Source organism: Solanum lycopersicum, chromosome 1 (assembly GCF_036512215.1).
Source record: "Solanum lycopersicum chromosome 1, SLM_r2.1".
In the NCBI taxonomy this organism is placed as follows: Eukaryota; Viridiplantae; Streptophyta; class Magnoliopsida; order Solanales; family Solanaceae; genus Solanum; species Solanum lycopersicum.
This window is the reverse complement of record NC_090800.1, coordinates 86,373,765-86,399,908: the sequence shown is the minus strand read 5'-3', so window position 1 is coordinate 86,399,908 and position 26,144 is coordinate 86,373,765. Positions and strand designations below refer to the sequence as shown.

Here is a 26,144-nt window from a genome sequence, read left to right as displayed (position 1 = left end):
TAATACATTTGGTATAATCTTAATTAAAAACCACGACATTAAAAGTCTTACTTATTTTTTAAACTCTATTTCAAATTAATCTTGGTCATTCTTTATTAAACGAAAAAAATAATGTATTAACTATCACCACAAAATGACAGCTTTAAGCAACGCCGATAACCATTAGAAATTAACTATCACCATCATTAATCACTCGATAATTTTGATACAATATTACTACATATCGTAGATTCTTTTTTTACAAAAATAAAAATAAAAATCAAGTTTATATATATGTTCTATGAAAAAACAACATATAAATCCAACCCCCGCATACCTCATTGAATCCTTCAAACCCCAATGCTTTGTTCCTCCTCTTTCCTTTCTTTTCCTTCCCCCAACTAATTACTAGTAACATAGAAGAGTCTGGTCTGGTCTTTATCACCTTTTTAAATTTTAAAAGTAAAAATATAATTAAAGTAGCTGTCTAGCTAGGGCCTTTTTCCAGGTGTCGATCTATATATATATTTTTATTTGGGTTTAAAGAAACGTATTCCATATATATATATATATATATATACCGCTGAGATAACAACTAGAGATTTTTAATTGTTCACATACTGTTTTGATGATGGATGAATTGAGCAAACTTCATTCTGCTATTGTTTGTTCACACAGTAGACGACAACAAGAGGTTGAGGTTGAGGCTGAGGCCGGGCCGACAATTATTAATAACACTACTACTAGTTTTGCTGCTGTTCATCATCATTATTGTCAATTAGAAGCAGCGGTTGCTGCTGATCATAATCATCATCAAAATAATACTAAATCCACCACCAATATGTCAGATCTTATTAAAGCTCAGATTGCTAATCATCCTCTTTATCCCAACTTACTTTCTGCTTACCTTCAATGTCGTAAGGTAAATTCACTTTTTCATGTTTAATTTAATATCCATTCATTTTTTTTGTTTGTTTTCTATATATTCAATTTGGGTAAATTTTAATGAAGGTTGGAGCACCGCAAGAAATGACATCAATTCTCGATGAAATTAGCAAAGAGAACAACTTAATATCCAGCTCACGTCACAGTAGTGAAATTGGAGCTGATCCAGAACTTGATGAGTTTATGGTAATAAACAAACAAACAAAAAAAAACTAAACCCACACATATATCATGATTTTTTCTAAAAGAGGGTTTTTGTGTTGAAGGAATCATATTGTGCGGTACTAGTGAAATACAAAGAGGAGTTTTCAAAACCGTTTGATGAAGCTACAAGTTTCTTGAGTAACATAGAGTCACAGCTCAGTTCCCTATGCAAAGATAATTTAATCACTTCCACAAGTTTCAACAATTATATATCTGGTAACTCTTTGATTAATTAATTAACTAGTGTTTTGTACTAGTACTAGTCAGAAATACTATTCCGTTCAATTTTTGATTCGAAACACCCCCCTATACTTTTGCTGGCCTTTTCTGTTCTGTGTTAGGGTTAGCAGATCGATGTTAGTAGTAGTAGTAGTAGGTGAAGCTTTGGAAATTGAGGCTTTTCAGAAGCTGCATCCATGGAACTACTGTTACTGTCAGACTTACTATAGTAATTTCTTTATTTATTATCTTTTCAATGCTTCAACAACATCTATACTTTTGCTTTATTTACTTGCTTTAGACTGTGTACTTCCCTTTCATATGCTTTAGCTAGCGTTTGTTCGTAGATTTTGCGAGTTCTGTTTGATCATGAAATCTGATAAGATATTATCAAGTTTTTTCTAAAGTTTTTGGGACTTATGAAATGCATGTCATAACATGACTTCATCAATTTCAACATCTATGTCTCTGAGTAAACAAAGAGTGTTTATAGATGAGAAAATGTGAAAATTAATTAGAGAAACAAATTGTTGGATTGAAGTTTATGGATTTTTATAATACTTTTCGAGTTAATATATACTTCTAACAATTATTGGGTGCAATTAGATGTAAGTGAGTTTCTTAATATGAATACGAAGTTCAAGTTAAAGTTATATGGGTTCCGTGAACCATATAATGTACAATGGCTCCGCTTATATATATGAGAATAATTAAGTATAGAAAAATGTGATATCTCTCTAGCGATCGATGATATGGTTACACATTTCAATACAAATGAATTTTTCCCTAATTAAAGTTAGGGGCTTTTGTTCTTCTTCTTTTTGTCTTTCGGAAATTTGCCTTAAACAGTAATGCTAAAAAACCTACTTGCTTGTTTGGTTCGAGTTTTCCATCAAAGAAGGTAACTTTGATTTAATGAAAACCCACATAAATGGTTTACATATGATATAACCCCCCACTTGAAAAATGTGGTTTTGGTCATGGAACTTGAAAGTTATAGATGATTAGTGTTCTTCGTTGGTGATGATATTGAAAATATATCCGTTATGATCAGGCTTAAAATGTATAGATGCTTTGCACATCCAATTTAGTGAATGGTGTACTAGTTTCAAAAACTGTGAAGCGTTAATCACTTTATTTCGATGTTACGATGCTGACAAGCACGCCTGCGCATGAACATGTGATATACTTGCTAGCTTAAATATGGAATGTGTTTATAATTAGGTATGTGTCTCTAATTTATTTGTTTGTTAGATACAGGAAGAACCAAGGCTTTTAGACATGGTTAGGGCCTTGAAATTTTCAAGTTAAATTTCTAAGTCTGTTGCTTGTATAATGTATAGTCATGTCATTTTTCAGACCTTTTCTGTGCCTATTTTTGTGTCATGTCACAAATTTTGTCCTTATTCCCTTACATTGTCATGTAATTATGCTTACAAATTTCTATATCTTTGGGAACTAGTGGTATTTCCAGGTGAAGGCCAATGTAATTTGCATTAATTTTTCTTAGGAGAGGATAACTTTGGGAGAGTGTCATGAATGGATATTTCCTACAAAATTTCAACTTTTTCTTGACTATGTGCTACCAGACTTTGAATTAATTAAGGATTACACCAAGATACATCGGAATACTAAGAGCAACCGAGGTTTACTACTTAAATATATAAGGTCATCATGCATATGTAGTTCGATGAGAATAAACTTCCAACTTATTGCAAACTTATTCTGTTTGTAAACTTTCAAAATCTCTACTTCGTACAAGTTATGATATTACATGCCCCTTTTCATGGTTCAAGAATTCATCAAACTTGATGTTTAATGTAAACTAGGATAGGATGTCTTCTTTATCATTGCTTGGGGCTCGGGCCTATATATCTGAGCTAGTATTCCACACTTTGTTTACCATCTCATGAAAAGAGTACTAGATATTTTCTTTGTCTAAATTATTAATCGGTGGGATCAGGTAACTACAAAGCCGGAACTTTAGTTATTAGAACTGTGTGCAGTTTTAAAATCAAATCCATTTGAAATTGGATGATTTTTTTTTTACAGAATTTCTTGTGAATTGTGATGATGCAAGTATTAGATTCTGTTGCTTCTTTATGGTTTCTTCTCTCCAGATAGGTAACATCTCCATGTTACCATGTACCGGAAAGTTTGAATGTATATTTTTTTGCACTAGCTAGATCCTTGTACGATATCTTAAACAGTGTTATGCAGCTGTCAAAGGTTTCATAATTACTTGAGATATGATGTTAAAAAAAGGCTCAAATCATTGTCACTTGATTGATTTAGTCATTTAGTGCAACCATTGAAATCAAATTTGTTTATATTAATTCTCATATCACTAATTGGTCGAAAGATTTTATGTCTTCTACTATTGCTCGGGGATTTAAATTATTCCATTGTTTGTTTTGAAACATATCATACGAAGAGTCTTTGATGATGAATGCAAGATGTGCTTGTGCTAGGTGATGTAAGCATACGAGCCCTTTTTGATTTATTTTAGATGTCCATAACAGATGAAGCAGGTGGTTCCTCAGACGAGGATCTAGGCTGTGAGGAGATGGAAGCAGCGGATAGTCAAGAATCTCCTGCTAACTGTGAAGGCGATAATGAGCTAAAAGAAATGCTGATGCGCAAATATAGTGGCTATCTTAGCAGTTTGAGAAAGGAATTTCTGAAGAAGAGGAAGAAAGGCAAATTACCTAAGGAAGCAAGAATTGTATTGCTGGACTGGTGGAAGAATCACTATCGATGGCCTTATCCCACGGTAATTTCTAGTAATTCTTCTCGGAGCCATTCATTTAAGAATGTCTCTAAACTATGCTTACCTAGATTGCTCGTAGAACTCTAATAAGGAGATCTGGCTGATCCAACTCCTATTTTAACTGGTCTTAAAAGTTCAAACATATGCACTATATATATAGGCCAATATATCTACTGGCATTGCCTATCTACTGGCATTGCCAGTTACTTTTACGCGTTAATATGATTATAGATCTAACTTACATACACGGACATTGCAAAAAAAGTTTAAACGATCAATGTATTTTAACATGTTGCAGCAGGTAACTGCGCTCTATAGTTATCTGAGCTTTCAACATTGTCTGTGTAAAGAGAACAAACTCAATTTGTTATTGCCCCCAATCTTCACATTTGCTGTTCTAATTTCTTTATTAACAACGCGCGTGTGCAATTCAGGGTCACGAGTTTATAGTATTGACATGATTCATGTAACATGTATATGAATGACAACAAATGCAGGAAGAAGAGAAAAATAGGTTATCGGAGATGACAGGGCTAGACCAGAAGCAGATAAACAACTGGTTCATTAACCAAAGGAAGCGACACTGGCGCCCATCGGAAGACATGAAATTTGCTCTAATGGAAGGTGTAAGTGCTGGATCGATGTATTTTGATGGATCTGGAGGTACTGGAAATATTGGCACTTGAAAATGACAAAACAAAAAAAAAATGGAACCTCCTGCTAGCTAACACGTAGTGTATAGTGTGACAGAAAGTATGTGTTTTGAAGTTTATAAATCAACAATTGGTAATCATATACTCTCGTCTCTCTTCCTATTTTTAGAGCTAACAAACGAGTTTGAAATTTTATTATGTTTTATAGAATCACACTAGTTTTGTCTTTTATGTGATTATTCAAGAGATATTATTACCTATAAATAAGTCATTTTATTAGAGTAGAAGAAACATAATCCTAGTATTCATTTCATTGTTGTTACTTTTTCTTGTTTGGATCGGTCGATTCTAGTCTATAATGAAAGAAACATGATCATGCTCAATCCACTTGCTTTTGATCTTACTTTTATAAATTTTAAACTTTAGTTTGTGTTCACACAATTTTTTCTACAGACAATTTTATAATATTCTTATATTCTACCCCCTTTATTCGCTATTTTTCAAGCCAATTTATGCATTTTCAACTCTCACGTAATATCACTTCAAACATATAAATATTTAAATTGTTTTATTTAATTGGAATTACGTGTGTTTCATAAGCATTTTTGAACTTTATCTGTTAGTGAATAATGACAATATTCCGCCATTTTTTGGATGGGTACCACGAATGGCATAAGATAGAGCAAGGAAAAATTGTCCAATTACACAATTTGTTATACCTTTCAATTAATCCACTCTATATTTTGAAATAATTATATATTATTTTACTAATAAATAATTTTATAACAAATTTCAACTCAGATACATATATAATGTATCTTTGATGCATATTGCATACATAGGAGAGGCGAGCTAGAGAATTAACATGCATATATCATTTGTTACTAGATATATGTATCTGTGATATTAGATACAATTTGAAATACATACATATGGGGCGAGCGCGAGAGTCAAAATATCTCACGCATATGTAAATCACGCTTGGATACAATTTGCGTGAAATTAATTACACTTAATTTGATCACATGTATGTGAGATACATATATTTGAGTATCTCATATACATGTATCTAGCGAATTAAATATGTTAGAGAAGATAACCTTAAAAATTAAAGTAAAGACACGTAATAAGGCCCTAAATTAGCAGCTCTAAACTAGCGAGATTCGTGTTGTTTGCTTTTAAAGTAACCCAACTATTAATTGAGAGAAAAATGTTAGATTTCACGTAGTTACAGGTGAAATTGCCCGTTTGCTCTATTTTATACTAGTGAAATTGACTGCATTTCGTGCAACTATAAGAAATATTTGTAAGAAGATATATATATAGACAATCTTGATATTTCTCTACATATTCAATATGATAGACCGTCTCATCTTTTTCTAAACATATAAAATAAAATTGTATTTTTTTGTAAGTGCAAAGTGTTCATATTTATTTGGCAGAATAAACATTTATTGTAGTAAAGTAAATTGAACAAAATTGATCATATTGTAAAATAACAATATATTATATTACGTTTAAAAATATTTTTTATGCTTTCATTTCCTCTATCTTTTATAACTGTACAGATTTTCTAAAACAATTCTAATTTCCCAAAAGAGAAAAGAAATTAAAGTTCTTTATTCTATCGTATTATGACATTTTGTCTACTATAATTTTTTAGTATTAATTAAATATTTATAAAGATTATAAAAATGAGACATACAAAAGTTAGGAATAATATTTAAGAGTAGAAGTTACAAGAAAGATGGGTGGAAAAAAAAAGGAGTAATTTTCCTAGATAGTCATCATGTTTGGAAAATTAGTTAGGAATATCACTTATGTTTATTTTAGGATTACAATATCACCCAACTTTCGCTATTTTTCTCAAATTGTACTTGATATAAAAAAGACATTATCTATCTTCTAATAGGATGCCATGTTACATTATTTATTTATTTATTATTAAAAAATATGATTTAAACCTATTTAAACGTTATGTTGCAATATGTCTTCTTTTTAAAATATTATTTTCTATTTATGTTTTGTGGAAATGTTTTGTTTCTTTAGATATGTAAAGATAAATTTTAAAAATGAATGAGAAAAAAGTACCATTCTGCAACTAACATTGTTTTAACTATTTTCTAAAATAAGTTTTTTTTAATGATAATTATTATCTTTTACTATAACTTTTCCATTAATTTTTTAAATAATAATTATAGTTTTTTCGGTGTACTTTTTCTTCTCCTATTTAGATAGATATTTTTATATTCCATTTTGTTGGAGCATTTTTTAAAATCACTGAAAGTGTGATAAATATAAATAGACATTACAATTTTTTTCTATAGAATAATTCAATTTTCATTTTTCATTTTTTAACCTTAAAAATTGAAATTTGAAGCATTTAAAGATCTTTCATTTTTTTCCCGTAATAGTCATTACTGTTTTTATAAAAAAAAAATTGTTCAATTTCATTTTTTTTCCTTTAAAATTGAAATTAGAGGCATTTAAAAATCATCCATTTTTTGCCGTTACAGTTCTTTTTAACAAAGAACTTTTTTTATTTAAAATAGCTATATTAAAATTCCTGTTTTTTTTATTGTATTTTTAGAGCATATTTAAAATGTTTTTTTGAAAAATTAAAATTCTTGAATATTTGTGATGCTGACATGTGACACTTTTTACTTCTCCTATTATATATAAATAGATTTTTTTAAAAAAAATGGACAAACTCACATATTATACCCAAAAATTACATTAAGAACTGTAGTATGAGCTCCTCCGGTTCTTCAAGAAAGTATGTGAGTTCATTCGTTTCCTTAAAGAATTAGAAAAATATTAATAGTAAATTAAAAAATGTGACATGACACCCTAGTAGGAGAGAAATAATTATTATTTAAAAAATTAATTGAAAAACTTGTTGTAAAAGATAATAATTATCAGTAAAAAATTTAAAAAAACTTATTTTGAAAAATAGTTAAACAGTCCATTAGTAGTTAGTTGTAGAAATAGGGTACTTTTTTTTCATTCATTTAAAATTTTTATCTTTATATATCTAAAAAACAAAACATTTCAAAAAAAAAAAACATAAATAGAAAACAATAACTTAAAAAGAAAACATATTGCAACCTAATGTTTAAATAGGTTTAAAGCATATTTTTTTAATAATAAATAAATAAATAATGTGGCATGACATCCTAATAAGAGAGAGATAATGTATTTTTTGAGTCAAATATAATTTGAGGAAAATAATTAAAATTGGGTGATATTGTAGTCCTGAAACAAACATAAGTGATATTTCTAAAAGTAAATAAATAAATAATGTGACATGACATCATAATAAGAGAGATAATGTAATTTTTGTGTCAAGTATAATTTGAAGAAAATAAGTAAAGTTGGTTGATATTGTAATCATAAAACAAACACAAGTAATATTTCTAGATAATTTTCCAAATATGGGTGACTATCTAGGAAAATTACTCCAAAAAAAAAATTACAAGAAAGATGAAGAGACTTAAGTAACTTATGGATTTTGTTGGACTCTAAATGCATTAATTTTATTTGTAAAAAAACAAAATGAATTAAAAATAATAATTTGTGACTATAAATTATAAATACATTTCATTCAAAATAAATAGTGATAAAAACAAATTGTTACATATCAAAGAAAATGACATTATATAATAAATGTTTTATTTTTTAAATTCCTTTTTTTTTGCAAGTATATAAAAAATGAAGCTTCTGATCATGATAATTTCTTTTTGTTGAAATGAGATAATTATATTAACTTTGCATCATAATTAAAAAAATATAGTAGAATAGTAAAAAACTAAATGAGTAGCATTGTCAATACATGAGTTATTTATACAAATTAAAGTTTTAAAAATTCTTAACAAAAGTTGCTAAGTTACTAATATAACTCAAAATTAAAAAAAAATAGTAAAAATAATCTTTAATTATGTTTTTCTTTTTTTAAAAAAAAATAATGCTTCTACCATGTTTCTTTGCAAGTAGAAATATGGCTACCATATTATCTCAGAAATATGGCTTCTATCATGTTTTATTTGTCAAACTCGATAACTAGTTGAATAAAAAAACATAATTATGAATAAATAAAATATCGTACCAATTAAAATATAATTGTATCAAAAAAAAATAAAGAAATTTAAATTACATAGAATATTTATGTTGAATATTTTTTCAATTCACGAACTAACAATAAATAGTAATCACCTCTTAAAATATAAATAAATATTGTAATCAAACTACATTACATCTCCCAAAAATCGACAATTAAAGAGAACAAATACATACTAACAACAAATTATTCCTTATTACAAAGATTTTTTTTGTCACACTTGCTTAGAAAATGATAATACATATATAAATAAAAATATTGAGAAAGCATGTCTAAGTCATAAAAATTAAAAGAAAGATTTGAGAATAAAATATTTCTTACTTCCGTGTATTTTTTTTTTGTTAGGTGTTAGTTAATTCACAACTAGTATTATGAAGAAAGAAAAATATATTCTTAAATGTAAATCTTTATGAAATTAAATATAAATTTATATAGGCAAAATATAGGATATGAAAAGAAAACTTGAGAATAAATATTTCTTACCTTCATATATTTTTTCTTTTGTTACATGTTAGGTAATTACAAATTAATACGATGAAGAAGAGAAAGAATAATCTCGAATGTAAATTTTCATGAAACTAAATATAAATTTATATAGTCTTACTAGAATAATACTATAAGACATCATAAACTTACAAATTATAGTTGGAGGTTATGGACATAAAAATAACTAGAGTCATAAATATTATTAAAACTAAAAATCAAAGCGGTAAGTCACGAGTAATAAAAAGAATGCAAAGAGTTTTTGTTGTGAATATTTCTTCATTAATAATATTTATTCATACCAATTAAATAATTTAATTTAATAATACAATAATCAATTTAAATAAGAATTAATATCAAAAAAGTGAAAAAGATGAATGAAAATAGAGATAACAAAGAGGTGTCTCATTTACTAGTCTATATTTCTCTTTTTATATATCAAGAAAGATTGCGTGTGAAGATTTGATAGTTTGAAATGATAAAAATATGTCACTTGAGGGTTAAGAGGCAATAAATATATTTTTAAAGTTAAAATTCGCAATTACTTTTTTTTTGTTCATATAGTTTGACTTTATGACACAATCATTAAATTTTTTTTATGATATATATATATTATTTTTATTAATTAATATTTAATATTGAATTTTAAAAAATAATATGAAGAATACTTTTCAAGATAAAAAGTAGAATATAAAAATAAAAAATAATATGAAGAATACTTTTCAAGGTAAAAAGTAGAATATAAAAATAAAAATATATAAACGAAAATCTACCAAGTAGTTTTTCTTTTTTGTAAAAAAAGTTAAGAATATAATAGTACGGTCAAAATGTTAAAAAGGGGTAAATTAGAATTTTGATTTTGTTTTCGAGGTTAAGTTGGTAATTAGGATTTACCTGGAGTATAAAATAAAGCGTAAATAATTCTGCAACATCACTTCGATTCGGAGTGTATCCCCGACCGCCATTATCGAGCGAGTCTATTCCCAAAGCCAATCTCCGGCGATTAAATCATCTCCGTCGACTCTAAGGTAAGTTTTCATTCGCTTAATGATTAATATTTTCCCCATTAACATGTATGCAATTTTATACAAGCTTGAATTCGCTGAAGCATAGTGTTTGATTTCATAGAAGTCTTGATATGTTCATAAACAAATAGGTTTTGTAGGCTATTCTTCTCTACGAATTTCGTTTATTGTAATTTAATAGTGTTTTGAATTGTTGATTGATTTGTATTTTTCTACTAATTGGTTTTAGGGTTCCTTTTGGAAGGAGTAGGGTTTATATTCAAGAGAGCGAGAACTAAGGTTTGCAATTGTTTTTTTACCGTCTTCACAACTCAGGAAGGTCTTCATTTTCATGATTTGCAAGTCGACTTTAATTTAAACCCTAAACTATTTTCCATATCAAAATCTATTTAACTTGAGATTTTTGTACTCTTTGCAATTCTAAATTTCTGTTTTGGAGAGTTTGAGGCATACACATCACAAGAGTAGAGGTGGAGACAAGATTTGCATTAAGGGGTTTAAAATATGAATAGGTAAACACATGAATAAGTCGAAGGAAGTTCAACTTCTGCTATATATATATATATAAAAAATAAGTTTAACGATGTATAAGCAGTGTAATTTTCATTAAGGAGTAACCCCTGGGCCGTTACTACCTCTCCCATGAGAGGCACCCTACCCTCTTATTCACCTGTTAATCAATAAGAAGGCCTAGAAGCTGCCTATAGTCTGTTTATATGAGCTGAGTTCCATTGTCATATTTTTGAGAGTTCTTCTGGTATAAAATTGAGATTTCCTTTCCTTCACCCTCCGTTATCATCTTTGCCTGAAAGAAGACAGTTGAATGACAGATGTTGATGCTGTGTAGATTGAATTTGTTGCGGCTCTAGAGAAGATATCTTTTATTTTTGATAGATGCTGATATCTCCTCTATAGCTTGGTACAACTTACAAATCCCACTATTTCTGCCAAGTACTCTACTTGATCAGTTAAGGAGATTTGATTAGGGTGTGATGCCATTTCTTCTTGAAGTTTTGTGTGTAGCAGTGCCTGAAGAAACATATTATGCACACACATATAATCTCGTCTAATTTATTCTCTTCTTTTTCTTTTGTAATAGGGAGATCATATCATTGGGTTCAGAGGCTAGAAGTGTATAAAGTGTCCACTGTTCCGTTTAGATACCATATTCTTCAAGGAGGTTCTTTCTATTATAAAAATGTCTGTAACAGCTGGCGTAAGTGATGCAATTATTGCAATTAGGGAAAAGCTCAGGGGTAAAATTGGCCAAACAAAAGTGAAAAGATATTGGCCTGGTAAAGCTCCTGAATGGGCAGATGAACCGGAAAAAGATGAGGATATGCGGATGAACAGGGAAGCAGCACTTGAGAAAGCCTTTCCCAGCCAGGGTGGTCCAGACATTGCAAGGAAAGATGATGCAAGGCTGCGTCGACTGGCAGAGAGTAAAGTTGATAATCGTGAGGAAATCAGAGCAGATCATCGACGCATCCGGCAAGCAGAGATTGTTTCAACCATTGAAGAGGAAAATAGAAGACTAGAAAGAATGGAATTTGAGGAGGATGACGAAGATGCCTTGGATGAAAGGAGGAGGAGAATCAGGGAAAAAAATCTTCAGAGGCAACAAGAAGAAGCTCTGCCGGAGGAAGAAGAAGAGGAGGTAGAAGAAGAGGAGGAAGAGGAATCAGAATATGAGACTGAATCAGAGGAAGATACCACTGGGATAGCCATGGTGAAACCAGTTTTTGTTCCAAAATCTGAGCGAGACACCATAGATGAGCGTGAAAAGCGCGAGGCAGAGGAACGAGCTCTCGAGGAGTTAGTGAAGAAGAGGTTAGAGGAGAGAAAACTTGAAACAAAGCAAATAGTAGTTGAGAAGATACGAGAGGAGGAAATAATTCAGAAAAATTTGGAGCTGGAAGCTAATATTGCTGATGTAGATACTGATGATGAGGTGAATGAGGCTGAAGAATACGAAGCTTGGAAGTCCAGAGAAATTGCCAGGATCAAGAGGGAGAGGGAGGACAGGGAGGCTAGTAAGAAGGAGAGAGAAGAAATAGAGAGAGTAAGAAATATGACGGAAGAAGAGAGGAAGGAGTGGGAGAGGAGAAACCCGAAACCTGCCCCACCACCCAAGCAGAAGTGGAAGTTTATGCAGAAATATTACCACAAGGGTGCTTTCTTCCAGTCAGATGCTGATGACGTAGCTGGAACTTCTGGCGCTGATAATATATTCCACCGTGATTTCTCTGCACCAACAGGGGAGGACAAGTTGGATAAATCCATACTACCCAAAGTCATGCAGGTCAAACACTTTGGTCGCAGTGGAAGGACAAAATGGACACATCTTGTCAATGAGGACACAACTGATTGGAACAATCCGTAAGTACCTTAAACCTTCTATGTTATATGCTCATTTCTGTTCATTCAATTTGTCACGTAGATATGCCGGATTAGCAATTCTTAATAATGCATCCTTCAGTTGCGTCCGGTTGTTTATTTCACATTAGCATCTGATTTAATGGTATCAACGCAGTGGTGAACATTACCTTTTTCTGGCTGTGATTATATTAGCTGGTCTTTCCCTTTGGTTGAAGGGATGTCACTGTTTGATCTCTTCAGCATATCTGATTTTCTTGAAACTGGTGATATCTCAATCTTGGTCTTCCAAATTTGATTTACCGCGCAGAAAGCAAAGGATAAAATTAGAGTTACATATCATTGAATAATTGATCGTACTTCAGATGTTTCACAGCTGCGTCAGAACTATTAGGAGAATAATGGTTCTAAATGTGCGAACTTTGCTCTGGAGTCTTATATAGCCTTCTATAAAGTGGGCGATTTGTATCCTGAACAGTGCATCACATCATATTGACAGCTGCTCTCTGTCTGTGTCTCTCTCTTCCTCTCTCTGTCTCTCTGTTTCTTTTCCTTCCTTTTTATTGGGTGATGATAAGAGGAAGGGGGTTGAGATGAGCCCATGGGTCTTGTCTATATGCTGATGGAATCCTGCAAGCTTGATTAGTGACCTTCTCTTTCTATGGTTCTTTTACTTGGAACTTTTAAGTAATAATTATTTCCCTGGCCTAAGGTCTTAAGAGAGAACGATGTGCATCTCAGGGTGTAGAGAGGTTTGTCTGATGTGTATATGTATCATTACCTAAGGCGGGATATGGTGTGGTTGTAGAGAAATTTGTTTTGCTTGGTGGATTTCTGGGGATGTATATATGAAGATTGTCTATTGAGATGCTTCTTGCCTGAGTGCTACTTGGGGCTTTGAAAATTTTGATTGCATATTTTTGAGTGATGTTGCTGCTAGCACAGGAGCATCCATTTTTCTGCTCCTGTAAAAACATTCTTGCATTCTGTTTTGATGGTTGGAGATTTTTTGTCATGGTTAATGTACTGGGCCCGCTGGATAGGAAAAGAATTGAAAAGCCTTGTATAGCATAAGAAGATTGTGACTGGGAGTACAGGGTTTGGGGCCATGAAACGAGTTTTGGTTTTGGAGGTGTGGGATTGGGTGCATGCTTTCTCTTTGTTACTATCAAATTCACTGCATAATTATTGACTAGTTGTGCATTAAAGTGAATTACGTTAAAAAGATTTATACATAGTGGCAGATGTACTTATTAGGATCATTCTAGAGAAACATAGAAGTTTATTGCATTAACGAGTTAGAATGTTTTACTTCCAGTTCAGTAATTTCAATTGTGGAAAGGGAATTCTCCAAAACGTAAGCACTTTTTCACTCAATATAATTATCTACCTTACTTAAAAATAAATAAAAATACACTTCAGTGAAGTATTTCTTTTAGAGCCTATAACCTATCTGAGTAGCTTAGAACATCTGGGATTACAGGTAAGGCCAATTAAAGAAAGAGAATATCTAGCATCCTGGTCCCTTCATCAACTGGTCTGTGGGGCTTAGCTTGTACCCAGAGGAAGTATATTAATATTTGTCCAAGTCCCTGGTTTTCATTGAATACTTTGCCTGCTAGTATTTGTGTGATACTAAGACTGCTGCTGTGATGAGATCGCACCCTTGACTTCTGTCTTAGCCATTCGGAGCTATACTTGCTTCCTGACAGAAGGAGTAATCTATTTGAATTCCATCAGTAGGCGATGCGTGTGTACATTTTTAGTTGAATCTCCTTGTGAGGACAAACTAGAAAGGGAAGAAATACGCTGCTTCAAAATTTTCAATATGTACTTCTGTATTCTAGTTTATGGTGTATAATTTGTGCTTTCTGGTTCAGTGTCCAGCTTTATCTATATTATTTTCTGCTAACAGCCTTTGCACTTACTGACTTGACTATTGGCGTTGGAGCAGGTGGACATACAATGACTCTCTTCGGGCCAAGTACAATACAAAAATGGCTGCTGTTAATGCTCCTATTGCAAAGCCTAAGGGTAAGAAATTGAAGGATTGGGAGACCCGGTGAAGCCATATTGTAGTCTGGTTCTTGGTTGTGCTCATGGTTTAGCTTTCAGGTTGTTTGAAGCACTGTACTGACTTTCTGTTTTTCTGTTATATCATCTGTAGCGCTTGTATGAAGTTATATGAATGGCAGAGAAGCACATTCTAGTGTCAGTTTCAGAATTATCCAATTGTCTCCTTAATTGAATCATTCATGCATTAGGGCATAGATTGTATTTCACTTCTTAATTATTGAGATATTCTATACTAAAAACATGAACAGAATTTGTTCTCTGTATTTCTATGCTCAACTAAAATCATGAGTTGAACTTGTGTACCATCAATTCGTGATGCATAGTGTTCATTTCTTGCTATCTTGGGCAATGGGGTTCTTTTACTTAAGGGACTCCTTGTTTCTTAGCTTGCACCTTTTGTCATAAACTTATATGCATAGATAGAATTACCAACATGATCCATATAGATTGTGTGGAGTGTTGGAAATTTTGTTTGTAGGCAGGTCTGGTATGAAGGTGGGGGTGGATTCAACTAAGTTAATTTTTCTAATGTATCACTTGACTAGATGAATTTATTTAGTGAGCTTACATAGGATCACAGGAACCGATAATTGTAGTCCAGTTTCATATTAACTGTTCTTTTGTGTATATAATTTCGGAGAGAATGTGAAGTTTATGTGATATTCTAGTTTCTGAAAGGTTATGTTCCTGTGAATACATTATATGCATACAAAACCAAGATGACATAAAAATATTTTTGGATATGCTGATGTCTGATTGATAAACGATAAGACATTTTTTGGCTTGAAATATGGACCATTTAAGTACACTATCTTTTTATAGATGTGAAGGCATATATATAGACAAAATTACATCAATTTTATCATCACCTGTAGACAAACTGAAAAATCAACAGATTGCAGCATGATGCACTGTTTGAATTGACTGAAGTTGTATAGTTGAAAGATATATTGTAGTCTTCTTATTATTGACCATCTTTATTTAAAGAAAATATTTTGGTTTTATCCTCAAATGGCCCCTTCGCCTTTCTCTTCCACTCAACTTAAGTGATCAGATTCTTTTGTACAATTTAGAAAAATAGTATAATATTGTTATTGGACGGAAACTAAATGGTTAAAAAGGTCATTATAGATTAATACTGTGTTGTGATAAGTCAATGCTTTGAAAGCGATTTTGGGGAATCAACTCATTTTGGCTTGCAAGCTGGCTACTCCTTCGAACCCTCGACAGAAGACGATTCAATATAAGGAGAGAAAAAAAAAATTCCCTTACGAATCAATGAGGGGCATTTTATAGATAAAGAAGTGAAATAAGAAAAGGATCGACAAAGAGGATAAAACGATAATATATAAAATTTCATTTAATGACGAAATAAGTAAATTCAATTAGCTATAAGCTTTTTAGCTTCGCTTAACCGTCAATTTTCTAGCTAATCTCATATTTTCTTTTCTTATCGTGATTTGAGCCATGAGGATATATCCGAAAAATACGCAAAAATAGAAGCAACATTTTTTTAAAAAAAATAGAAGAACAAAATGGAAGCAATAAGAAAAAGATAAAAGATTACATCACTGATGAAGTTGCAGTTGGATGTTTTTTGTAAACTTGTGTACATGGAAGTAATAATATATATTGTCCTTTTTCTATCAATTCCCCCCTTCACATCATCTTCAAAATCAGAATCAAAATCGTGCAAGGTTTCAATTTCTTTTCATTAGTCGTTACAACCAAAAAATCTTTATAAATTATAACGGCAATTGAAAAGTGTAACAACTTAAATAAAAAAACTATACCGTCAAAGTTTACAGTCTAGTGATATCAATTGATTTGAATCTCCCAACATAGCGCAGGACGTATGATTCAAAATTCCTTATCTCCTTCCTCGATTCCTTCACCTCTTTCAAATCTTCCAATGTAATATATTAAGATAAACAAGAGAAAATGAAATATATTGAACAAAATTGGAAAATTGAAGGAAAATCAACATGCACAAAAACGTTTCAAATATGGTTGTATTCATAATATATATTAGATAAAATTTGTAAGATTAACAAAAGGCCTCATGCCTTTTTCTTTTTTCTTGTAGTTTGAGACACACAAATAGGACACACTGATAAAACAGTTAGGGATACAAAATTACAATAAAAATGGAAGTGCTCCAGTAATATTATTATTGAAACATAACACAAGACATAAATCTCACTCACTCCTCCAGAGCAAATTCTTCAACCAGATTCATCTTATTGAGTGGATTGAAAGCATGAATCTCAGCACAAGCACATTTGCTAGGTAACACATAGGCACCCAATCCATCAAGTAGTGGAACACTAGGAACTGGCAATTTTCTTGCAATTATTACAGAATTGATCACTTCATCTGTAGGATGGTACACCGATAGTACCTCAAATCCTCGTAGATCCCGAGGATCTAGGACAGGGTATAGAAAAGCACGTGCACCATGTGCACTTCTAAGCATCAGGGTAGCCCCTGGAGACATGTATTTAGCTAGATGATCAACCACCTTAACTTTATCCTCTTTGTCCATACCAACTAACGCGGCCAGAAAGACTACATCGTAGTCTTTCAAGGCACACGTTACATCCATGACGTCAGCCGTATGAAAAGTCATACGGCTGGACATGTCTGGATCGGCCGCCACAAGGGCGGACGCCATGAAATTAGCATCCACATCAATGTCATAGTTGTGAAAACAAGTGGTTTTAAGATGTTTGGTAGCTAAAACAAGTGAGGTAAGTGGTAGTGGGCCTGATCCAATAAATGCAATTTTTTTAGGGATATTTGTTGTGTTTTTAGTAAGGATGTTGTACTCAAGTAAGCTGAGTTTGATGTAATTGTCAAAATATGGGAAAATGTGAAGATGTTGAAGGGGGTTTTCATAGGAGGAAAGAATTTTAGAAAAGTGTGACTCTAAAAGTCCCTCAGCTTGACCACAAAGTTTGATGAGATGAGACCTAATTTCTTGAATTTTTTGACAGAGCTTAGAGACATCAATGGGATTAGGAGGCATGCACGTGTGGACAAGATCTGTGAACAATACGTTGACATCTTTGGAAGGGCTAAGGTTCTCCAATCTTGAAATTTGTTCATATAATTCACATACTTTTTCTACTACTGGATTGCTATTTGGGCACACCATGTCGACACTATGACCAAATTGTTTTCTTTTCTTGGAATTGTAAAAAATTGCAACTTTTTTCTTTCTTTCAAGTTTGGAGCACAAAATAATCTGATGCTTATGAAGACTCCACAGGTCGCTATTTATCGAGGGATTTTTTGAGGGGGCAACGGGGTAGGGGAGGGGGTGGGGTGATTGGTTGCATCATTCATTATTTGAGATTTTTGGATTATTAATTTATTTTAAAAGAATATAATGAAATGCTGTACGTAGAATAAATTTTGTGGTGATTTCTTCTAACAAATTGATAGTGTAGATTAGTGGTGTAAATAATTATGATATGTTTAGCAAGTAAGTAATTTGTTTTATTTTTACTAGCCTAATTTATGTCTTTACGGTGTAATTTTTTCAACTTACATTTCTATCTCAATTTTATATGACATATTTTTTTTTTGCTTGTCAGAAAAGAATATTTTTTTTCTATAATTGGAAATAATTTAAATTTATATTTAAATTTTACTCTTAGTGAAATTATTTGTAACCATATAAATGATTAAGGCGTGTTTTGGATCATAAATTTTAAAAGTTTTTCATTATAGTTTCTTAAACTTTATTTTAAGTTAAACTATATCATATAAATAGCGGAAAGATTAGATTAACAATGACTAGACACATACTATAGTTCTAATTAGGAATGTCAAACAGTTAAGTACTGCAATTAGCTACTAATTACACATTAAAAAATATAGCAGGTTGATTAATCAACAAGATCAGAAATTTAAAGCATGAATCTCATTTTAAATTACTAATATTAGTTGTTCAATTTTTTCTACATATACCCTTAAAAAATGATAGATAATCAGATCAATTTTATTGATTTGCTCTTTTAAAAATTGAATTAATAATAATTTATAATAACGTGAACAACTAATATGAATCGTACTTGTTCGGTAGTACTACTTGTTTGGAGTTTTATTGTGTACTTTGTGTTTCTATTCTAGTTTTGCATTTGTACGAAAACCCTAATGTTTACTTTGTTGGACCACAATGTGAGTAGTTTTCTTGGGACTTGGGACAAATGCTCAAACTTACAATCCCAATGCCTAGGCATATCTATATTTATTATTATTACTCCTTCTCTTAAATCGAAAACGATTGACAAAAATTTAAAAGTTAATATGATATAAATACTCGATATAAAGATTTAATAATTAGAGTATCTGGTCCAACTATACCTGACTTGGATTTTTTTTTTTGTTTCCTCATTTGGTTACTCGTATTAAAACGGCATGAATAACAAGGTGGAGCAATGAATTAATTAATGAAATAATAATTAGGAAGAAACCTAGGGATATTGGGGAAATGGCATGGATAATGCATAAGAATCTAGTATTAACACAACACCTAATTAAATTAGTGAAAATAGGGCAAAAAACATTGATTGTAACATCAGAATCTTAAATTTCTTATGCTTTCCCATTTAGATTGTCCACACTCCACACCACTGCATGATCAAATTTAAATGCTTTAATTTTAAGCTGTTTTTTTTTTTAAAAAAAAATAAAAATAATTCCCTTTTCTTTAATCCTCTCTCTTCCAAATTGGTTTTTCTAAGGGGAACACCTAAACGATGGGATGATCGAAGAGTTATTTGTTACTTGCTGTTAGTTGTTGGTTAGAAGTGACAGATATTCCAAGAAATTGATTGATGTGATAGATATTATATAAAATTAAATGAGCATTTATCAATATTTGAGCGAGCAAAATTGCATTTTTTTTTATATAGAACAAAAAAAAAAAGGAACTACTAACAACTGATATTTTTTTTAAATTTATAAAACGTCAAGTATTTTGAAACAAACAATTTATTGAAATAACTAATATTTAGGATTATCAATACGATGAGTCTTGTAAATGCAATATGATGAGTCTGATGTATGCGTAGACCTTGTTCCTCTGGCATGTGAAGTCAATTTTCAAAACCATTTTGGATAATATTGAATGGACTTCCTATATGGCATATTTTGATTTCACACTGTTCTGGGGAATTATATATGAAAAAATAATGTACGACCTATAGAAAATGTCAATTTTCTAGTAACTATTTTTTTTATACAAAAAATTATTTATTTACTTTTGTTTTAACCTTGCGTGCAAGCATTTGGGTCCAGTATGCGTATCTCAGCGATTTTCCACATATGCCACAATCAACAATATATTACGTTACTAAATTTTTAGCAACACATCTTTTTATTATTTAGTTTGAATTTTTCTTCTAAGTATTTATTACCAAGTCACTTTCATATTTCTTTTAAATCTTATAACCCTTTTTTCTTATTTTTTAAAAAAACTATCAGTAACTTTTATTATATATTTTAATTATTTATGTGTACGTGTTAATTTTTTAGTGTAATATATAAAATGTTTATTTCTAAAATTTTAAAAAATGTGTGCATTCACTTTCAATTCTTTATATTATAAATGAAAACAACCAACAAAAAGATTGCTCAAGTCTTATAGTGTAACTTATAAGGAGTACTTCATTTATTATAACCCCCTCCTCTTTTCATACTCGATTGGTATATATTTTTTTATTTAAAATTTCACTGTTCGATTTGATATAAATGTCGTTCATACTTAAATTTGTACATATTCTTCATTCGGAGTTCTATTATTTAATGTGTGTATATTCATGGATTGCATGATAAAAATTTCACCTTTTGCAATTCTTTAATTTTTGAAAATACATATTGAGCCTGACTTTGATACGATGTTAAATTAGATTTTGACCCAATTTATCGCTCCTATAAGAATTCCGTTCCCAAAAAAGGAAAGAAGAAGAGTAGGACATAGCAGATAGGTAGTGTTTTTTCGACATTAATATGATAATACTTTAGTGAAAAGTTTATAAATAATATTATTTTAATGTATCACTCCATGTGACGAACAGCATTAGCCCTTCTTAGTGCCATATGAAATTACCACCACTATGCCATTTCTAGAGTCATTATGACAACATCTCCTATCATACAAAATTCACTCACAGTAAAAAAAAAATTTACTCTAATCGAGTAATAAGGTGTGTGTTATATATTATCCTTCTCATATTTTACTTGTATAATTATTCGTAACTTCTTATTGTTTATTTTTCAATCTGTTTCTTGAACAGTGTAAAAACGAAGAGAAAAGAAAATGTCTAATATGAGAAACAAACGAGAACTCTTCTAAAAATAAAAAAAAAATCCTCTCCATATTATTATTGTTGTTGAAAAATCTCTCACATTATATATTTGGTCAAATGATGTCTTGTACGGATTAGGCTTTCGTTATCCTTTTTAAGTATTTAACACATCTACTAGTTTAAAAATTGGGATTGATGTGTTGACAAGGAAAATATTTTTGTATTTTTATTTAATGGTCGACTTTATACGAGTGAGAGTTGTTCAAATAGTAAGCATCTTTCTATTTAATTTATACTTTGTGAGTTTTGTTAGTAGTACTAATTATTACATTAGTAGAATTAGTAATTTGAAAAAGAAGAAAACAAGCACGGTCAAGTTATATATATATTTCCAATTGTGTAAATATTCATTTATACTAATTTCAACGTATATAAGTCAATACCTTAATTTTGGTAAAATTTAGTATAATTTTCGCTAACGCAACCTATCTAGTGACAGAATAACTTTTAAGTTGACAAGTAATTAATTAAATTATGTAGGTAAGAAAATGGAATAAGAATACCGTAAGAAAGAAGCTGAAATAGATATTATTAACAAATTTAATTAATATATATCTTATGAATATGACCTTAAAAAATATTGTTATAAAAAAACTAACGCATCTTATCCTATCATTGATTAATAATGTGTCATTTCATTGCACAAGAAATAGTAACAATCCAAAAATACCAAAGAAGATAAAAACAAAAGGATAGATTGTTACGTACTGATGTAAAAGAAAAGGCTCCATTTAGACTTTAAACAATTCGTTAAACATGTTGCAAAAGACAATTAAGAGATATGATAGGATTTTTAATTGTGATTCATCCGATTACGATTTAAATTTGGATCTAAATTACTAAAATAACGCTTAACGTCCTCATCAAGGGTTAGTTAGTAACTGAATTCTAAATCTGTAAATTCTTGTACATATATTTAATCAACAAGTTTCGCTTCTTTGTCTACCTTTAATTAGATATTTTAGTATTAGTCACGAAAATATAATTTTTCAGTAAGAACACTAATTTGATAGATATATTCAAGATGAATTTTAGAGACAAGATTCGAAGTATAATTATTAAGCTAATGGTATGTGGAAAAAAAAGAAGTGCCCTTTATGGGGTTTGAATGGCCACACCCCTTGGCAAATACTACGTACTACAAAAAACTAATAATGTTGACATTTCATATCATTAAAACTATTTATTACTACTAATTAATCCAACTTCCTTATATTGATGTGATGGTGCTTTTTTGTGTCTACTATTCCATTGCCTTTTCCCCCCCTCAACTTCAATGGCCCAAAAAAGATGTTGCCATTCACTTTTAGCCTTTCTGTTAGTGCCCACTCTCTATTGGTTGCTTTGATTCAGTTGGGAATTAACCTTTTTATTATTTATTTATCATGGATAGACAAAAAAAAAACAAGTTGGTTTCACTGTTTTTTTAGCTCTATGTAAATATTAGTGCAAAAGGAAACAGAAATAATACTTTTAGTATCGAATTCTCATGCGTTTGGACATACATCTTAAAAATATGAATAATAACTTTGATATCGTTATAACTAATGTTTCACTGTATTTTGAAGTGAGAGCTCTGGCTACTTTCTCACGTAGAAAAAAGTTACCATCACAAAAAATAAAATGTATATTTAAACACAAATTCATTTTTTGAATATTTATTTTGAATTTAACTTGAATTTATATATATTTGAAAATATCACCAAATTCATATTCAGAACGCTTATATATATTAAGACTCTCATTTAATTAAAAAGATAAAGATTTTGAAGTGCAATCATGAGAATAGGAAGAAGAAGAAAAGAAAGTGTATATAAAAACAAGTTGTGCTATTATTTTTAGTGTTTTATTTTGAAGAAATCAAACATAAACATATATTATTGTGTTATAATGGTCAAGTTGGAAAAATAGTTATATATAATTGGCCTATATGTGTCCTCCTAAAAATGTAGGGACTATATATAATGCGACTACTCGACATTGATTTTTGATTTCACTTTTTATAATAAGAGACTTTAATTTTGGAGATCACTTGTCTCATTCCCTTTAGAAAAAAAAGAATTCTCTTCTTTTCTGTTTTTTCTTTAAAAGTTACTCCTCCGTCCAGAAATATTTGTCAGCGCTTATTGAAAGTCAATATGACTAATTTTCAAAGATAAATTAGATCACATCAATTTGATATTTTAAATAAATTATAATTTTTTCATATTAATATGATGAAAAAATGCATCTTTAAATGATAGTCAAAGGTTTTATAATTTAACTCTAAAAATAGAAATTATGGCAAATAATACCAAACGAAAAAAGTATTTGGTAACAAAAGAAAGAGAGGGGGGCTGTCTTTGAAAACCCATACCTAAATAAATCAAGTTGACTATAACTATAATGAATTTCTTTATACCTGCATGTTTAATTAATTTGTTGCCACATGTTATTTATCATTTCTTCATATTAAAAATAGTTATTTGAAATAACTTTTATACTAACCTATGTTTTTATACAAAATAATAACAATAATAATACCATCAGTATATAGGATTTGGGCCCATAAGTGTCCTAATTAAATCTACTTACTCTGCTCTCCATCTTAACTTAAAAGCGCCAATCCCGACTCCTCCACCAGAGAATTTCGGTCTGGAGTTCATTCTCGGTGCGCAAATCGAAGGGGATGGCCCAGCCTCGGGTTCGGAAAATTCACAGGCACAGACGGTTAAATTTCGATTGTTCTGAAAGTTACTGAATGAATCTATTTCATTCTAATTCGAAGAAAAGCTTTGGGAAAAGCAACAATGGGACGAACATGACTGAAGAAACGAGGACAGATAGGAAAAAATTACGTAAGTAATATAAAAATAGCACCGAGCCCTCATTCATTTTGGCATAGTATGTAAGCGTGTACTACATACATGTTCTACGTAACATATATATATAGAGATATATTTAACTGTGTCGCATGTGAATTACCACATAGAACATGTGTATCTATTTGTTCTATTTTATACAAATTTATGTGTTATTGTGTGTCTTCCAAAGTTGAAGGACATAAATATATTACTCCCTCTGTCCCAATTTATGCAAGTTACTTTCTTTTTAGTCCGTCCCAACAAATTCTTTTACATATTTCTAACTCTATATTAAGTAACAATTTAGTTAATTTTACAATGTCCATTTTGTCCTAAATAAAATGATTAATAGTCACATAAATTTCTATCATTAATTTTAGACCACAAATTTTAAAAGTCCATTATTTTCTTCTTTCTTTAAAATTGTGTCCAGTCAAACTACCTCAGTAGTTGACATCAAGATAAAAGACACGTTTATATATTTGTCTTTTTTTATATATATATTTATTGTGTTCCGAATTGATTGTATAGGAGAGTTTGTAGAGTTGAAGCAATGTCTATATTCTACGCAAGATTAGCATAAAAATCGAATAAATGATAGAAAAAGAATCTGTATATCCAAAATTGCATGATTGAAAAGTGAAGCATTATAAACCAGAAAAATAAGAAGAAATAAAGACGAATAATTATATATGGGGGTCAATTAATTATTGTAGCATGCATGTTCTTGGGCTGCAATCAAAGTCAAAATTATAGATAGGATCCGTGTCTACCACAAGCCATCGTGTGTTAGATTCTGCTATGTCTATTTCTGATTTTGACATTTTAATGTTCTCTACCTCATAGCAAAATTCAATTATTTCTTCCCATTTTAGAATTTTGATCAAATCAAGTCGAGTATAAAGTTATATATTTCAGACGAATCTTGGCCTGTTAATTTATGATAATTAATTTTGTTGTACGTCCTTAATCACGATCTCAAGTTTGAGGCCAACTATGTAAGAAGTCACCTTTTTGGGGAGTGCGCTTTAGCACCTTCTAATGTGGGATTTGTGAAGCGAATTCTAATTTAATCAGGTTTTAATGTAATATACAAATATTTGGTGAAAACTAAAACAAGAAAAATTCCAAGTTACAACTTTTTTTTTATACATAAAGTTAAGTTGATCTATAATAATTAGCTTAGTGAATATCTTAATTTGTTAATTGACATAGAGAATCGACTATATAACGGACTAGAATGTATTGATGTGTAAGAAATTGATCCAACATGACATGACACATAATATTCACATTGGCTGATTTCATGAAGTTATGTATATGTAAACTTGTGTTATGCTTTATATCTCTTTCTTTAGAAGCTTGTCAGCCTAGCTAGCTAGGGTCTACACAACGAGAAGTTTAACAACTAGATTTGTTGCGACCTAGGGATCACCATACAATAAACTCTTTCGCTCACGATAAGGATGGGGACATAACACAATTCTTCTTGGAAGAGGGTTGTTTGCCTGGGTGACTGATCTCACCTTTCTTCTCTTTGATCCGACCTCGTCATATGTGTGTCACATAAAAATATTTAAGCCGTTAGTATATATAAATGAAATTGTTACCAAAAAAAAAATCGTAAACTATGGAGGTTTAATTTTCACATGAAAATTTCATTAAGAAACTCCTATATTAGATTGAAAAGAAAATGTAATGTATCTAGTCTAGACTAGAATATGGTGCTAGCTAAAACTTTTAGTACAAGAAAGAAAAGAAAAAAGAAGACCAAAATATGCTTATTTATTCTTTTAAGCAAGTAGAAAGAAATAAGGATATTGTTTTTGTCTTAATATATTTTGTTTTATGATTTGAGAATCCGGAACTTGCGTATTCTACTTGTAATATAACTGTGTGTGTACAAGTCATTCATTTGGTGAAGCAAGAATTTCAATAGAAAGGATGAAAAGCAAGTTAGAATCTTGATGTTTTGTTTTCTTTGTTGCTAATTTGCTTGTTATTACTGCTTCTTTTTTTATTTCAACTTGATAGAGAAGTAGAAATACTGATCATTTAAAAAGCACGGTAGGAAAGA

General features: G+C 30.5%; 3 protein-coding genes across 5 annotated transcripts; 2 read left to right on the top strand and 1 right to left on the bottom strand.

Moving 5' to 3' along the window:
• Positions 1–599: 599 nt before the first annotated feature.
• On the top strand, positions 600–4,965 carry KN4 (knotted homeodomain protein 4). Its single transcript, NM_001279346.2, has 5 exons — positions 600–901; positions 991–1,110; positions 1,191–1,344; positions 3,870–4,120; positions 4,615–4,965. Exons 1-5 carry the CDS (start codon positions 608–610, stop codon positions 4,801–4,803), a joined length of 1,008 nt encoding a protein of 335 aa, NP_001266275.1. The 5' UTR covers positions 600–607; the 3' UTR covers positions 4,804–4,965.
• Positions 4,966–10,231: 5,266 nt separating this feature from the next.
• Positions 10,232–15,156, top strand: LOC101248051 (uncharacterized). Of its 3 annotated transcripts, none has more exons than XM_010315227.4 (4): positions 10,265–10,398; positions 10,625–10,674; positions 11,495–12,774; positions 14,726–15,156. In XM_010315227.4, the coding sequence occupies exons 3-4, from the start codon at positions 11,594–11,596 to the stop codon at positions 14,835–14,837; spliced, it is 1,293 nt and encodes a 430-aa protein (XP_010313529.1). In that variant the 5' UTR covers positions 10,265–10,398; positions 10,625–10,674; positions 11,495–11,593; the 3' UTR covers positions 14,838–15,156. The 3 variants fall into 3 exon arrangements, with proteins under 3 accessions (XP_004230305.1, XP_010313529.1, XP_069144913.1); XM_069288812.1 differs by having other exon boundaries at positions 11,226–12,774; XM_004230257.5 differs by lacking the exon at positions 10,625–10,674 and having other exon boundaries at positions 10,232–10,398.
• Positions 15,157–16,857: 1,701 nt separating this feature from the next.
• CHLN (nicotianamine synthase-like) lies at positions 16,858–18,099 on the bottom strand. The gene has a single exon (NM_001309378.1). The coding sequence runs from the start codon at positions 18,002–18,004 to the stop codon at positions 17,051–17,053; it is 954 nt and encodes a 317-aa protein (NP_001296307.1). The 5' UTR covers positions 18,005–18,099; the 3' UTR covers positions 16,858–17,050.
• Positions 18,100–26,144: the final 8,045 nt, after the last annotated feature.